This window comes from Ischnura elegans, chromosome 11, assembly GCF_921293095.1.
Source record: "Ischnura elegans chromosome 11, ioIscEleg1.1, whole genome shotgun sequence".
Taxonomy (NCBI): Eukaryota; Metazoa; Arthropoda; class Insecta; order Odonata; family Coenagrionidae; genus Ischnura; species Ischnura elegans.
Genome location: NC_060256.1, coordinates 86,757,866 through 86,775,212, shown reverse-complemented (window position 1 = coordinate 86,775,212; position 17,347 = coordinate 86,757,866). Strand labels below are relative to the sequence as shown.

The window sequence follows — 17,347 nt, the reverse complement described above, 5'->3', positions numbered from 1 at the left end:
CATATTTTGACTTTTGGCGGACTCTGATACCGATATATTTTAAAAGCACTCTAGTTCAACCGAGCATCCTGGGAGAAGGCAGAAATTTATTCCTATCAAAAATGTGCAATCATCAGAGCATATTTTAATAATAATAATATAACTTTATTCCATTTACATTCAAATATATTACATTAGAAAACACTTAAATAATTATGAAATATACAGGTACCCCTTACTGAATAGTTATGGCGCTACCATCTTACACTTTTTGCACAGGTCTGGAGCTAACATACATGAGAAGTAAATTTATTTCGTTGCATTCAGTTATTTGTTATCTTACCGATTGCATTCATTATTATTATATGATATTTCAAATATTTACACAAGTATAACTATCTTTCTTATATAACCGCATAATTACATACATAAAATATAAAATATACCTTTTATTGAAAAGTTTTTATGCCACCTTTCTTAGCAGAAACTCTACTTCCTCATACCTCATATGCCATTTTTTTACAATGGATTATTTTTATTTTATGAAGTATATTTCACTTCGTAGTGATAATTACATTTTACATAGTTTTAGTGTATTTGGTATTTTATTTCGTAGGTCTAAGTGGCAGAAATTAACCTCACTAAGCATTTTTGTTGGCACTTTTCATGGACTTATTATATTGAGGATATTATTCTGTAGTTTCAAGTGGAAAAATTAATCTAAGCATTTGATTGTAATACATATATCGTATATTTCATCTTTGATAATTTGGTTGGAGGTGTTATTTTCGTAAAATTTAAAAATAATCCGCCTTTTAAATATTCACAGAAGGATGAGGTGATCGTATTTTACGGTACAATCTCGATCTTTTGATTTTCATATCCATTAAAATATCGTGTATAGTTAGACAGTTTTGGTAATTAAAATATAATTTTTTAAACGTTTCCGGATTAAATAAATTCCATTTTCGGAGACTATATATTGACAGAATCATATGAAGTATTTCTGATTTGAGTAGCTCGCCAATTGTGCCGATGATCGCAGGATTTAATCCCGTCAATTTGATGCATATCTGCTATAATTTATCTTATGTGGGTGGAATATTTTCAAAATTTATGTCGCAATGTTTTTTATTAGATACTCTCTGGTTGTAGAGTATTCTACCTTTTTAAGTATTAGAAAAAACACGTTAATGGATGACACAGTTTATACTACTTCGTAGTTAAACCAGGTAGAATTTGTTCTGTAAATTTATGTTTATTTGCCAACATCTCAGAGCTGATCTAACAAAATCGATCCAAATTAAAAGGAATAATTGCCTTAAAAATTGTTATAATGGGTATATCATTATTGCTACTACATATTTGGGTGAATCTTCCTACAGTTATGCTTAGTGGAATATGGTTCTTTCTCTGAAGTCTTGAATATGGTATTCATAACATTCTGAAATTTTATCAGAGAATGAATTTTTAATATCCTAAACTGACGACCTACCTACTAATACTTTTGATCGCATTTCTTTGTATGCTATTTTTCGCAAAATAGTTTTCCTGCCATTGAGTATCCTCAAATTTGGATATTATAAGATTGAAGAATGGCTTAAGGGAAAATATTTTACCAAAATACATCTATTTCGGTGAGACCTCATTTCAGCGACCAATCAGCCAGCCGTGGGCTCATTGTAGATTCCAAATCACCATTACATTCGTACCGTGGCTCCGGTTTCATTGGGGATCCTTGAATGTGACAGAAATTTATTCCCGATGAATATCTGCTTTCTTCGGGGCCTTTATTTTTATTAAAAATTCATTGCATCAACCATAATAATAATAATAATTTTGATGTCACAGAACACTTTCATTTTGGCTTAGGCTTCAGTAATTTGGTGACTTGTCGCAGAATAGCAGTCGAAATTCTTTGTGTAAAGTATCAAAATGTCCAAAATATCATTAGGAATACATAAATTAAATAGACATTTTTATTGTGAGAACATGGCTGAGGTTACTTTTGTAATGAACACTCAATGAATTGTCTAATGTTTATACAATAGCCAACATATGTTTATTCATATTTTGATTTAATTCATATTGTAACTACAGTTTTTTGTATGTTAACGAAATGTTTCTTTGAGATATTGTGTATTTAGTGAACTAAGGGATGAACTATTTTTACTTGCTCCATGCAGGAAATGCCAAAACGGTGCGAAACGACAATTCGAGCCGATTCGGGAAGTTCATGCAGGTTTGCTTCGACACCCATTGGATGATCAAGGGATGCATTATACAAGACTACCTCCTGGAGCAATCGAGAATCACCTTCCAGAGCCCTGAGGAAAGGAACTATCACGTCTTCTACCAACTAACTGCCGGAGCTGTGGTAAGTACTATGAAGCTATTTTAGGGTAATAATATCCGCTATGAAATATCCTAAGTGGCTGAAATATTTTCCTAAGTTATGTGGTAATGTTTTTTTAAAAACATTCTCTTGGTTTAGAATATATCAACAAAGGATTAGAAAACACTGACGTTAATGGATGACACGGTTTATATTCCTTACCAGTTAAACCAGGCAGATTTTGTTTTGTAAATGTGTACGTATTTACCTCTGTGTGCATGCAAAACTACTTATCGGTAAGCATTCAACACAAAGATAAATTAAAGTGGTATCTAATTTTAAATTCAAGATCGTCATCTATAACTGTTGTCAAGTAAGTATGTTATTATTGGTTTGATAAAAAAATCATTTTTCCAGCAAAAACAAGATTTTTGGGTCAAAATGGAAATTGATCGAAAGAATTAGAAAAAAAATTATAAATTCACCTGATGAATAATTCCTCACTCTATATGCTGGGTGATATTACTTATTTAAAAAATGAAATCGTCAGACGAGAGATTTTCGGGCGTTAGGATGTCATAGTTCTAAAAAATGTTTTATAGATCACTATGAAAACAATCACATTCAATTCAGTTCCGTTACTACATTTACACAATGAATCAATATGCGCTATCATTAGAGTAAAATAATGCCTTAAAATATTGGAGATTCATGGAAGTTTTTAGCAGGTGTATTTTAATCGATAAGTAAGGCTGTCAGTTGATGAATATTGATGGAAAAATCAATTCCGCTTAGCCTTTTTTTAAACAGATAATCATAACTCTTTCCTTAAAACATCTAAATTATCTTTAGTCGATAATTTTTGTATATATTAATTTTTTAATAGAAAGGGCCGCCTCGGAATGCGTATGCATTCTTTTTGTAATATGTGTCATTTTTTATCTATCTATACATAGGTTTGACCTAATTATACGTATAGGCTTCTACTGATACTTGTATTAGACTCTTTAAAGTTAAGTTGTGTGTTTTCCTATCTCTTTTTAAGTACAAGTCCAGGTAAATTTTCCAGTCCTTTCCAATATTAAATTATGATAATGCCTTTTTTAAGCTCTTTTCCTGTTTTTAGAATAATACATTTTAATTTTAATCTGAATAAGGGGTAAAAACGCAATTCGTATACCATATTCTGTGTTAGCGTTCGCTGTTTCAAACCTCGTGTAAAGTTGATTCTTATATTACTTACGTCGCACCCGGCAACGGATGGCATGCTATTAAGGTAATTAAACTCCGTCATAATTACATTGTGGCGCCTCCGAAGTTTCCCATTTCATCTTACTGTTTCACATCAATTATTCACAGCGCATCTCGTACCCTCGTGCCTCATAGCATACAGAAGTGATTCATGCTTTAGTGCGCTCCTAGACTAGAAATTTTCCTAGAATTACATTTTCTTGATTTTGCTGTTAGCCCTCGGAGCGTATTCTAGTTATTTTTTACAGTTCATCTCTTTAATAAAATTTTGAAGGCAAATATATCCAGAATTTTTAATCATTATTTATGCTTATTTCAAAAATGTATTTATTCATGCCTTTATGCTCTTTTATTTGTAAAATATTTTAAAATGTATGCTCTCTCATCGAATAGTAGTTCTAAAAAATTATATTTCCTCATTCTTTTGGGAAAATATTCAAACATGTGTGCTCTCACATCAGATAATTGGATGACAGATATATTTTTAAATATTTAACGCAACAGTAGGATGTTGAAATTGTTGGCTGAACCCAAAAAGTAACCTGCGTAATATCCTTTCACGTTTTATTTTGTTGTGATGCCGGTGCATTATGCAGATGTTAGGCAGGAGTTTTCAAAATAATGTCAGAAATACTCACTGTCCCCGTTGTTTATCTTACGAACATTTTATTGTATGTAGTGAGCAGCTAGAGAAAAAAGTTTCTGGATTATTTTACTCTACTCGATAATTCAACTCTCACTCAGTCAGTGATTCAATCCCAAGGTTAATTTCGTTAGGTGAGGGTAGAGCTCACCCCTAACTAGGCCACATGCATGTGAAATTTCATTCACACATTCAGGGTAAGGGAGCCAGTTCCTTTCCCTAGTCCACCTGGTACTTCAAGGATTTTAGTACCAGGGTGGCCGAAGGCCTCACCAGGGATAGGTTAGTTTCCTTCATCAAAGAAAACGAAATGCATTGATTGCAATTCGTTACCCACCATTAATTCATAATATACAAATTATTTGGTTTGAAAAATCCCAGTTTAGACGAATGGCAACGGTCAATTTTAACCTCATTTGAAAAAGGCCAGATTGGCGCCCATGCGATGCCACTCCACGTGACGTCACAGGGACCTAGTTTCTATACGAGTAGATTGGAGTTTTACATCGTCTGAGATTACCAATCCATGCATTAGGCACAGAGCTCAGGGAAACATCTCTTAATAATCACCCATTAAAATTACTTAAATTCGGAAAGTTTTCTTCGTTTGATGGGGTAATAATAATTCTTATTTAAGCCAAGCGCTACCAGTTGGCCGGGTACTCTGCTACCTGCTGGCATCCTGCGTCGTGTCAGCGCTCAAAGCCTCGCCCCAAGGTCACCTCACTGAGCGACAGCTGGAACCAGAAATGCGTCACACGGATATTTCCTATCATTCCTACTTAGCCGTCGCGTTTTCGCACGCTTGAAATTTTTCACTTTTCGTTTAATCGCGAAAAATAGATATCGTCATTCGAAAATCTAAGAGCGTGAAATGCGCACTCTAGGAGTAATAATCTTTCGATTTAGGCAATAAAAAAATAATAGGAAACCACCCTATTCAATCTCGGGACCCTTCGATCAGCTGCCAAATGCTCTGCACACTAGGCTACCACCCTCCCCAATAGCTCCTCCTACTTATCTACATACTGCAAATTCGTTTTCGCCAGTGGTGGCTCACACCGCTTGGCTTGATGGCGACATTGAAATTTTCCCATCCCTATCTTTGCCCTCCCTCACCTTACCGCGGTGGAAAAGCATGCACGTTCCCATGACCCCAAGAGCTGCACTGGCGGGATTAATTCTCAATCACCCTCAATAATGCCACCCATGCCAGATAGGTCGAAGAGTAGGATCAGGACGAAAGGTAGTCCACGTGATTGTGTCACGTACAAAACAGTGTTGGAATGGAAATGGGAAACCCTACCGGCTATCTCTTCCCTGAAAACAAGGAGCTTAACCAAATGAGCCTCGGATGGAGTCGTGGGACCCGGCCCTTGGAGGGCAGGTGTTGTCGGCGGTAGCGAGGTCGGCAAGGTCCTCGAGGTCCGTACCATGTGAAATCCTTTCAGAGACTTATCATCGTCTGCATCCAAGAAATGATAAAAGAAGACCAATAAAATGGAGAAGAAGGCAGCAATGCATGTAGGATCATGGAATGTGAAGAAAATGATGAGGATGGGTAAGCTAGAATGTATAACCAGGGAAATTGAGAACGAGAGGATAGATATCTTACGATTATGCGGAGTGAGGTGGAAGGATAGGGGAGACTACTGGGTAAAGGGTAAAATATAGTGATTGGGAGGAAATTCAAAGAGGGGTAACTTAAGTATTAAACGGGAATATGGGTAGGTATATATCAGGTAAGCGCTTAAATTCTGGTGGTATAAATGGAAGAGATGTCAGCGACTCGGCAAGGTAATTAATACAGTATCATTAATATCCTTACCCTGGAGGAGTCGTCGTCAGGGGACTCACGGCGGCGGGGACGCCTCTTTCCCCTTTTTCTCCCTCTGCCCCCCCTCCTCTGAAATGATTGGTTTTGATAATTGGGAGCAGTAATGTCCCGAGGGCAGAAATATAGGATCGTGATGAAGAGTTGTTGCCGAAATTTCCACTACGATGGTGTAATTATGCAGCCTACGACGTGGATAAAATTTTCAACATATAGTAGTATCTAAGGTTTGGCGAGAATAAAGAATTTTCCCTCGGTTGCATGTTTGAAATTTGGTCGTACGATAAAAATTTTAACTCTCTAATAGGTTCAGTCTGCAGAAATTTAAATCGCCTCAAATTCGTTCGCATTTCGCAGAAAAAAAAACTTGCAAAAAAATTCAGTAAACATTTGGAAAATAATTTTAGCTTCTTTGTTTCATTCTTAATCCTACGAACATTTTCATTACACTGTGGGCGTTTTTAATAATTGTAAATTCATACTTTAACTTCACGTTATCTGTGACTTAATTAAAAACGCCAATATTCAAAGATGATATTTTTTGCTTGTGCCAGGAGAGAGCCATCACTTATTAATTAAAATATTGATACGGGGCTTACTTTGTTCTTCTTTTAATTAAATCATTCTTGCATCGAAACAAATGCGATACGTCCCAAGCGAATAGGTACAATTTTCGGATTCACCAAAGGTGAAATTCGCCTTGTAAATAATCATTTCGGCTCAGCCAGGATTCCAACCCGGATCTCCCAATTGCCGGTCAGATATGCTACCAGTTACACCACCAAACCATCTTCAAATGTGAATCTCTGATTGGGTTTACCGAAAATGTCGTTGAAGTCCACACTGTGGCATATTCGACGGAGGTCGTGCATACTAAGCCGCTGTATGATAAATAAATCCTACTTTATCACTATTCCACGACGGAAGTCTCCATTCAAAAATTCCATCCCACGAAAAAACGAGGCGAAGTAGAAAAACAAAACTCTTAAGCTCAAACGCCATTAAGATTCGTATCATTGTAGGTACATGAGAATCAAAGGAAAACTTAACACGAAAAAATATTTAAACTAAAAAAAATACGAACATAGAAAAAGAGTGAATAAGGTTTTCTCGGGTTTTAAGCCGGGTGATAGTGTCCATTTTTCGCGACGTTTCGAAGTCGGACACGTTCCCCTTCATCAGGGAATGAGTCAGGCCTCTAAAAATTTTGAGAAAATGGACACTTACTCAGTCCATTCGCCGGGAAAGCACTAGATATTTTTTCATTGAAAAAGTCATTTGTTACAAAAATTGTTGATTTGAAGTGTGCTGTTTTCACGGTTTTTTAAAGATGGACTCATATTTTAACTTGGACTTCACTCTTTTTAATGTGAACTTATCAATACAGTGGAACTTGAATAATTCGAGCATCAAGAGACCAGTTATAAAATTCGAATTATCTAAAAATTTCGAATGAAAGAAGTCCTTAATGAATAGGTCCAAAACAATAAAATTCATATTTATAATCAAAACTCTTCATTAAATTGACTCTCTTGAAATGTAAATACTTTGATTAACGGCTATTAATTAGATTAAAGTAACCTTAAAACGGGAATATTTATTTCAACAAACTAAGAGGTAGAGTTTAGTAACATTTTTATTAGTTACATTTTTATTTATATTTTTGTTAGTTACATTTTTATTAGTTACATATTTAGTTACATTTTATTTTTTAGTAACCTCGCGCATTTTTATTTAAATTTTTACTAGTTACATATTTAGTTACATTTTATTTTTAGTAACCTTGCGCGGAGGGCGGGAGGGGACGGGGTGAGTCATCAAACTCTAAGCTGGCACGCATTTTGTGTAATATAAACCTTTTAACAATACCATTAGTGAAGCATATTTTTCGATGGATCCTCTATATTATTTCTACTGTATAGATACCTTTTTCTCAACTTATACGCAACCAAACTCTACAAATGAGGTACGAAAATGCACAGAATTTATCAGAGAACATGCGACGGCATATTTTACTTCCTAAATATTGCTATTGTTTCCTAAAATTGGTTTTTTAAAATTAAAAAAAAAAAACGATTAAAAAAATAATCGATTCCGGCAAGATTGTCCTCATCCCAAGAATACAGTCAACGCCGTCGGATCCCACCATGCCTTTTAATTTGAATCGCAGACAATTTCCCATTAAGGTCTCCTATGCGATGACTATTAACAAGGCTCAGGGTCAGACTTTGCAAAGAGCTGGCTTATTCCTGCCTGACCCTGTATTCTCTCATGGCCAACTTTATGTAGCATTCCCTAGGGTAAGATCTTTTCAAAATATTTTTGTAAATATTAAGGAAAACGCTAAACAAGTATTAACAGAGGATAGTGTAATTACTTCCAATGTTGTGTTTAAGGAGGTCCTCTGACCTCAATTTGTACATGAACATTCCAATTAAATTTGTACATAAGACCCTGCCTTCTTTTCTACATTTTAAAATTTGAAACGCGCCTATCCCTCTGTGGACTTGCATTGAAAAGAGCGGGGGAAGCCCGCTGGGAGCGGGCGCAGCACGCTCGTTCACAATTACTTTGAGTCGCAGAGTATATAAATTATACCTTATAAATTTATACCTTCTTTTGGCGCACCAAAAATTCGAATTATTAAAACTAAAATTCGAATCATCCACGATTTTTTAAAGCATTTTTTTAATGCAAAATGCTGGGGACCAAGATAAACATTCGAATTAAAGAATATTTCGAATGAAAGAAGTTCGAATTAGCCAGGTTCCACTGTATAACCGAAATCATTATACAGGGTGGATAAAAATTATTCCTCAAAATTATTAATCTCGGATAGCTGATGCTGGCAGGAACGAAAATAACTGATGATGTTTAGGTCGGAAACGATTCATTTTTAAACTACCTACAGGAACTGTGAGCCAAGCACTCTGATTTGCCGTGAGTCTGCCCTGTTGCCGGATGTCCAGGACAACTCGTGACTTCGAATGAGATGCCTGCCGGAGATAGCGATGTATCCAAGGCATTCGGCAACATGGCATATGTTCTGATAGGATACAACTCGCGCCCAATCGGTGCGTTTGGCTCAAAGTGTCTGTTGTTTAAAAATGGTGTGTTTGTGACAAGGAGGTTGTAAATATCTGCAGGAATCGCCTTTGATTTCGAGCGTGGAGCGAAGTGTGGCCGGAATGGGAGTGCTTGGGTAGGAGTAGCCACGCCCACTTTGAAAACCAAAACATTGACAATCCCATAAGGGTCAATGCTTACTATTTGGCGAAATTTTTGGTCATTACTCGTTAATACATAAAAACAAACTATGGAACGCACAATGTAAACTTTTTTTCTTACTTCATTGGTAGGCTTCGCGAAGTTATGACTCAAATATCATTTTCCCAGGGAAAATTTATTGCAAAGCACCACGGTTACGTTCTACAAACAGCTCAGTTGAAAATAAAATTTTACGAGAGTAAATTATTCTTTCACTTGCACTTTTAGGGGTATTGAATTTTATTTTAGCCAACGGAAATTAACAAATACAGTAATAATGTATATTTCAAGGATATCCCCACCAGTAAAGTAGCTAACAGACACAGAGTTTATATCTTAGCAGAAGTATCGCGAATGATGAGAAAAATCCCATGACAATCACCGCCAAATACTGATGATTATGGCAGCATTTTTCACTTAATTTAGTTCATTTTCAGAACAGATCTTAGTCACCTCAAAATATCAGTCGGAGACTGAGTCCAAAAATTGTTAAACTAAGATGGCGAAACTTTGACCAAGCCAAAAACTCGGAAACAGAGCCTCCAGACAGTGGCGCAGCCAAGGGGGGGTTTTTGGGGGTCAAAACCCCCCCAGAGCTCAGAGAAATTTTTAAATATAATCCATTTTACTTAATGGATTAGTATTACTTATATCAAAGTCTTAGAATAAATCAAATATCCCTCAGAAAGCCGTAAAACTCGCCATTTTGAACCATTAATCTCAAAACTTTTCTGGAGGAGGGCCCCCGCAACTCCCACTTACCCTGGCGCGTATGCAATACCCCAACACCCCAAAGTATTAGTTGCGCCTAAAAACCCCCCCTAGCCTTAATTTTTGGCTGCGCCCCTGCCTCCAGATATATACAACGTCATTGGTTTTTGACTTAATCACTATTAGTGATTTTGGTTCCTACTGGAATAAGATATCCAGGGTTAAATTTCGTGACTACATTTTTCTCTACCCTGTATATTGTAGATATCGACTAAAGCATTTACTTTCTCTTTACAGAACAACAAGGAACTAGCCGCACAGTTCCAGCTGAGGCCCCCGGAGTTCTACAATTACCTGAACCAGTCCGGTTGCATCAAAATGGACGGTGTGAACGATGCACGGAAATTCGACGCCCTTCGACTCGCTTTCAACATCCTGCAGGTGCCTGGCGAAATGAGCGACGGCATCTACAGCGTGCTCTCCGCCATCTTGTGGCTCGGAAACTTGCAGTTTGTGGTAAGTGGTAAATGCTATGAAAAAGAGATGATCCATACGCTTATAATATATTTTCTAAATGTCTTATAAATGAGCATGTTATTCGTGCCTGTAAAAATTTAATGCATTAATTTTTTTCTCTACGATAAATAATAAACAGAGAAGTTCTTTTACAATAATTGTTCAATTTCCAAGGCTACGATTTAAATAATAACGAAGACTAATAATAAGCTTAAAAAGTGAAGAGAAATTGGAAACAAATATTTAGAAATATTTTGCTTTAGAAACATATATTCATAGGTATTTAAATAAGCACATCGTTCGGCATATAATCGGGTTACCAATTCGTAATTAAAAAGCTTGCATTACGAAAATTTGCGCTGTTCTGAAAGGATACGACGCACTCATAGCTAATGACTGTATTGCCTACACTTCAGGATGTAAAGCTAAATGTGCCTTTTTCGAGTAGATTAGGCGTGAAGCACTGGTCTATCCGATATTTTGTACATTTATTGTATGCAGATAGCGGTAAAAGTTACAATTGTTGTACGCAGGAGGCTAAACAACCAATAATTTACCCCTAAAGTGTTGGAGATATCTAATTATATATCCTATGGTACACGCAACACACATAGCGCCTATCTGTCAATGTATGCAACACGCATTGGCATTCAAGATATGCTGTACACGCCATAGATTAAGGATAAGTTGAGGGCAGGTAGATACCACCCTTTTCGGTAAATAAGTGTAACTATCATGTGTATCACGCGACGTGGGGAATTTACACAACAATGAACGAAGTGGGAAAATTACAAGATAGATAATGTTTAAACATTTTCGTTTATAAACAACAAAATATGCGTTCAAAAATTATGGAAAAGCCATTTTATTGATTCAGAAAAATTTTTGCAACTTATTGTGGAAGATTAATGTTGTAGATGAAGCAGTTTTCCATAGGCTGAGTTACAAAGTTCATGAAGTTGACAAAACGGCTAATTTTACGGTGCGCAGAGTCACTTATTGCACTAGTGTGTCCATATTTTTCATATTTTCATAAAATAAATAATGAATCAGAATTAAGAATAAAATTTTCTTTAAAATGACGTATTATTCATTATTTTAGCATGTGCAAAAGCGCAGATATAAATTTGCTAAGTACAACAGCATATCATATTGATGCCAACAGTAGGCACGTATTTATTTATTTATTTCCAACTTCCCTATAAACAGCAAATTATGGCCTTAGAAGCTCAAGTTCCAACATTGAAAATAATGAGATACAGTAAATTTAAATATTTTTAACTTTATTCACGAATGAAAGGTCATTGGGCTTCCCTTGGGGAATCGAACCCGGGCCGCCCGCTTGGGAGGCGACCGCGCTACCGCTGGGCTAGCCGGCCTGTTGAGGGGAAGCGATGAGAGAGCGCGGTTTATGTTGCCTCTGGGCAAGCGGTGTGGCGGCGAGGCAGGAGGTGCGGCCGCCACAAATGAATTTTCTTGGTACCAATATGCTCAACAGCAATGAACCATTTGCCAATGTTATGCAAGTCACATGATTCAAAACCTAGTTACTATTTAGACATTTATTTTGGAACCAAAGTAGTGACATCACTCGCCCTGTACTTGTCCTTACTCTTGGAGGTCATGACCTCCAAAACCCCTCCTTGTATCCATTACTGTACGTGATATTCTTTCAATCTTCAAGGATGTTGATGGAGAGAAATGTGAATTGGCAGAGGGAGACAAGGAAGTGCTTGAAACGGTGGCATCGCTCTTAGGACTGCAGGTCGAAGACCTCAACCACGTGACCCTGCTCAGGCAGATAAACGTGCGAGGGAATATCACGGAGATTCCTCTCAAACTGCAAGAGGTTGGTAAAAATTAATTTTGCTAATACAATTGAGAAATCACTTTAGTGTGAAACCCATGTAATGTGTCCCTCATTTTGAATATTGGGAATTGCATAACCCAATTAACAATTTCATTTTCAGAGAACAAAGTCATGTATCCATCATTCGTAATTTATTATTTTGTTATTAGGTTATTTGTCTTTAAAAAGAAATACATGGTAAACTCAATATTCAAATGTATTGTTAAAAAATAGTGGTTGAAAATGTTGCCGAAAATTATGGATAGAAGAATAGGGTATATTATCTTCAATTTTGTGCAATTTAGTAAACTGCACTATGTCATATGCTTTTGATTCATGTACAATTTATCAAAATCATTGTTTATGCACCTTTAAATTGGATTTTACTTGCAACTCTTGACACTCTCAAAAGAAGTTTTTGGATACTTTGAGAAGCTTTATTAACTAACTCCTATGACAAAAGACAGTGATCTTTGAGAATATTGTCAATAAGCAAAACATGCAACCACTGAATCAAATGGTTTGACAGCAATTGAATCAAGTAGCAAAAACCTTGAGCAATTTTTTACATTGAAAAACATTTTCGAATATTTTATTTAAGGTAAATTACTGGATATTTTTCTGTGTTTGCAGTCAGCCATTTTCTTTCCCTTTCCATTACTATTTTCATCTTATTATCTCTGTATGAATTTGACTTCTACCATAGGATATGAAATCAATTTTCAGTATAACTATTTTCATTACAGGCTCGAGAAAATCGCCATGCAATGGCAAAGGCTTTATACTCGAGAACATTCGCATGGCTGGTCAACCATATCAACACTTGCACCAACCCAGGGCAAGATTCTTCCAGATTTCTTGGCGTTTTGGACATATTTGGTTTTGAAAATTTTTCGGTCAATTCATTTGAGCAGCTGTGCATCAATTACACCAACGAGAAACTTCACAAGTTCTTCAACCACTATGTATTTGCATTAGAACAAGAAATTGTAAGTACCTGCAATACTATTTCATCATAAATTGTGTACCCAATATTGTTTTAGGTGTCTTGACGGCATGTCAACCCTCGACAGAATTAGTACTTTGAAAATACCTTAGCTTATTACTTTCATTTTTTTTAGTAAAATCTTTAATTTTGAAAGGAAATTCCTATATGTAATTGTCAATTGGGGATATTCATTGAATTTTGTTTCAAAATATTTTCTTGCAGAAGTCCCACACACAATAATTAGGTGCTCTTAATAGGCATGATTATGAAATGAAGGGATATGAAAGAGTGTCAGTTAGTTTACAACTGTATGAAATTGCATAACTGGCCTTACCATGACTATTAGTCAAGAAAAACTCAATTTTTTCTTAATTTTAGCACACTATAATGATATTATTTAAGTAAAGCCTTGTGAACTATTGGAAGTCCTCTGAAATCTGTTTCATGATTATAAGTTAACTGAACTGTTATTGGTGGAACATCTTTGTTGTAATAATTCCCACAGTTCTCCCACAGTAATTCATCCCTTAGTTAATAATTTTGCTATTGAATGTGTGTTTATTTAAAAATTTTGACTGATTAAAAACTTGATCCATCTGAACAGGAGCAAATTTGAGCTAGAAATTTACAAGTGTGATGATTTAAAATGGGAAATGAGACGTGTTTTGGAAATTTGCTTAGCAATGCCATGGAAATTTTTTAAGAGTCAAATATTCATTTTTTTATAGGTTTTTGGTTTAAAGAATCAAGTTATTCTCAGGTTCTTAGCTAATAGCTTAAGATAATGTCATGTAGAAATCAACAGCTGCTATAGAGGTGAAAGCTCACTTACTGTTCATTATTTATGATTATATAATTTTCCTTCAAACCTTGACTGCATGTACATTGTTTTTTTTTCAGTATGAAGAAGAAGGAATTGAGTTTTCCCACATCCAGTTCACGGACAACACGACCTGTCTGGAGTTGATTGAGAAGCCCCCTCGATGCATTTTGAAGCTCCTCACAGAACAGTGCCACATGCCCAAGGTATCCTTTTATTTTTATTTTCAATTGAAAATTAATAAAATAACACTTTCATGATACAAAACAGTTGGGTACATTGGTGGATCTAGGGGGGTGGGAGGGGGAGCACGGGGGCACATGCCCCCCTAGACCCTTAAAAAATATGCAAGATTTTCAATACGGTCCCAGTATCATTGCATTTGTTTTGTATTACAAGGTATCCTTGAGACCCCCCCCAGAACAAAATCCTGTATACAGCCTTGCTTGTGCCCCCCAGAAAGAAACCCTGGATCCGACCCTGGTTTGGTGAACTTAATATTTGCTACTTGAGGTCATTGAATGATGCAGAATGTAGGTAATTTAATGTTATTTATTTAGATGCTGGATCTCCATGAGCCTTGAAAAACAAATACATATTATAGTTTGCTGTCTCTAGAGATCTTGTTGTTATTAATTTAATGGAAGCAGAGAAGAATATTTACCACCACAACATATTTATTCATGCTTGTCTTTTTGATGGGTCTTAGATTACCAAATTATGCACAATGTAAAATTTCTACATTTAATAACTGCTCTTCTCAAAGGAATCAATACAACCAAAGGTGGAGAAATATTAATTTCCTTTAGTTTTTAGGAGCAAGCTGTGATTTAGCTGATTTTTTAAAACGTTTTTTATGCATAGAAAAGTTTGACAAAAGGCTAACATTGTAGTGAGAAAGGATTATATACTCTAAATACTTTCCTCCTGAATTTATAGGTGTGCTTGTAAGAAATATATTCCTCTGCATTAAGGGTTGATGTATTTATTTGATGCGTGAGTTGAAAATAAAATATGGCCCATGTAATTGACCTTCATGTAATCCTGAAGTGAAAGTTTAATCACTGATGTAATCTTTTGAGTAAATTATTTTAAATTACTTTCAGGGATCTGACATAGCATACTTGACCAATTTGCATGGGGAGTTTGAAGGACACCCAAACTACTTCAAAGGCGATGACCGCAGGAATTGGGAGAAGGAGTTTGGAATCCAACATTACGCTGGTTGTGTGACCTACAATGTGGAAGGATTTGTGGACAAAAATCGTGATGTGCAACAAGATGTGTTTTTTGATTTCATGAGCCGATCGACCAATGAGTTTGTACAGGAAGTCACTCTATATCAGGTAATTCATTAAAAAGTATCTGTACAAGGCTTAGATATGAATTCAACCTAATGTTATATTTGACCAATGCATGGCATGTGTGGACAGCGGTTCCCCACTCAAATACAAAATTGTTTTCCTCTCCAACTGCTGCATTTGCTCTTAGTATGGCACGTGACATTTAATAATTTAATATTTCTAAACCCTCCGTTGGTCACGTGGCATCTAACAGACGCCATGCCATTTTCTTCACTTTGCCTGCATCGCATTCTAATGTTTAGGAAACTCATATTCCTTTTATCTTATAAATTTATGATTCTGAAATAGTCACCAATATGATTATATGTTTTGTCATATTTCTGTAAATAATTTTGATATTTTGTTGTTTTTGGAGTCCGGTAAATGCCACGTGACAACTGGAGTTACAATACGTTACATAGTAATAGATTTGTCATATATATCGCAACATTTTTAAATATGGTTATAATTTAAAATATGTATCAACTATTTAAACCATTTAATTTTGGATATGCATCTTATTGCTACTAATTTTTTATTTTAATCAATTTGATATAATTTCAATGAGGGAAAAACTGTAAGATACATCAAAATAAGTATGTAGTAAATATTCAGTCTTTGATTAATACAAAAATCTCCATCATTATTTGTGCATAAATTTGTTGTTCATTCATGAAATTGAGTATTCAATGAATGATTTATTGTAGTTAAAAAAGTTATTCCTACTTTAATGCATTTGGTTTAATCGTTCCAAAATGGTGTCTGTGAGTAACCTCTCAACAAATAGCGTTCCAAAATGTTACACGACTGATGGAAGGTTAAGGTAACTTGAGGTTCAAAGGTTTGAGGAACAAAGTTTTAGAATCATGAAATCATATTCTCCTTGATCCACGCATTTTTTATACAGTACAATGACATTTGAATTTTTCCTGCTTGGCTAAGGGAAATGTAATTATGGCAACTAATGTAGTGCTCCTAACGAATTACAACATCATACAGAATCATGATCACCAGAAATTGCTAATGTTGTTTGTCAACATCTACGTAGCCAGAAAACATGAAATTCATACCAGAAATAATGGTAGATATGTCCTGCAACTGAGTAGGATATCTTGATTTTTTTATTAAATACTTATAATAGATTTAAAAAGACTGGGGAAACTAGTGATAAACGACCAGCAAGACTTCCATCAAAAGATTTCCCTGCTTTGACCATTATTAAGTTAGGGCCTTTATTTTGTGCAGAGAATATGTTATTGCGGAGGCAAAATTCTATATTTCATGCTGTTTGGATTGAAAATTAGGTTCATAATTTTACAGCATCAAAACAGGTGTACATAATATCATTTCTATTGCCATGTGTTATTCCCATGTGCTTCCAATGTGGCACTTCCATTGTAGAGCGACCATGACTTTACTTAACATGTTGCGTACCGGGGTATTTAAATTCCTAGGAATGCCGATTCTGGGTGGAGGTGTTGAGATTGGAAATATGTGCTTATTAGGGCGTAATGCCTATGGTTTAAACATGGTTAAAAAGCTAATGTTTAGAATATATAACTTTACCCAATCAAACGTTATGATGCATCAATTCATTATGAATAATGAACAACAACTGAAAAAGTACTAACAAATACGTATTGTACGCTTTAAAATTGTTTAGGTTGACGTGCCTAAATGATAAGAATCTTTGTCATATGTCCGGAACGTTCGGGAAAAAAATGACAAGAATTCTCGCCATGTGTACGCAACGAGTTAAGATCAACAAAAACTTTGTCATATCATTGTTCATATTAAAGAGAGTCCATCAC

The 17,347-nt window shown here is 35.5% G+C and overlaps 1 protein-coding gene across 2 annotated transcripts in view; it reads left to right on the top strand.

The window, feature by feature from the left end:
• Positions 1 to 17,347, top strand: part of LOC124167585 (myosin-I heavy chain) — a 506,524-nt gene that overhangs the window by 427,255 nt on the left and 61,922 nt on the right. For both annotated transcript variants that reach the window (XM_046545559.1, XM_046545558.1), the window contains exons 5-10: positions 2,166 to 2,356; positions 10,318 to 10,536; positions 12,221 to 12,385; positions 13,132 to 13,374; positions 14,274 to 14,399; positions 15,300 to 15,539. In XM_046545559.1, coding sequence (XP_046401515.1) covers positions 2,166 to 2,356; positions 10,318 to 10,536; positions 12,221 to 12,385; positions 13,132 to 13,374; positions 14,274 to 14,399; positions 15,300 to 15,539 — 1,184 coding nt within the window. The remainder of the gene's footprint in view (positions 1 to 2,165; positions 2,357 to 10,317; positions 10,537 to 12,220; positions 12,386 to 13,131; positions 13,375 to 14,273; positions 14,400 to 15,299; positions 15,540 to 17,347) is intronic.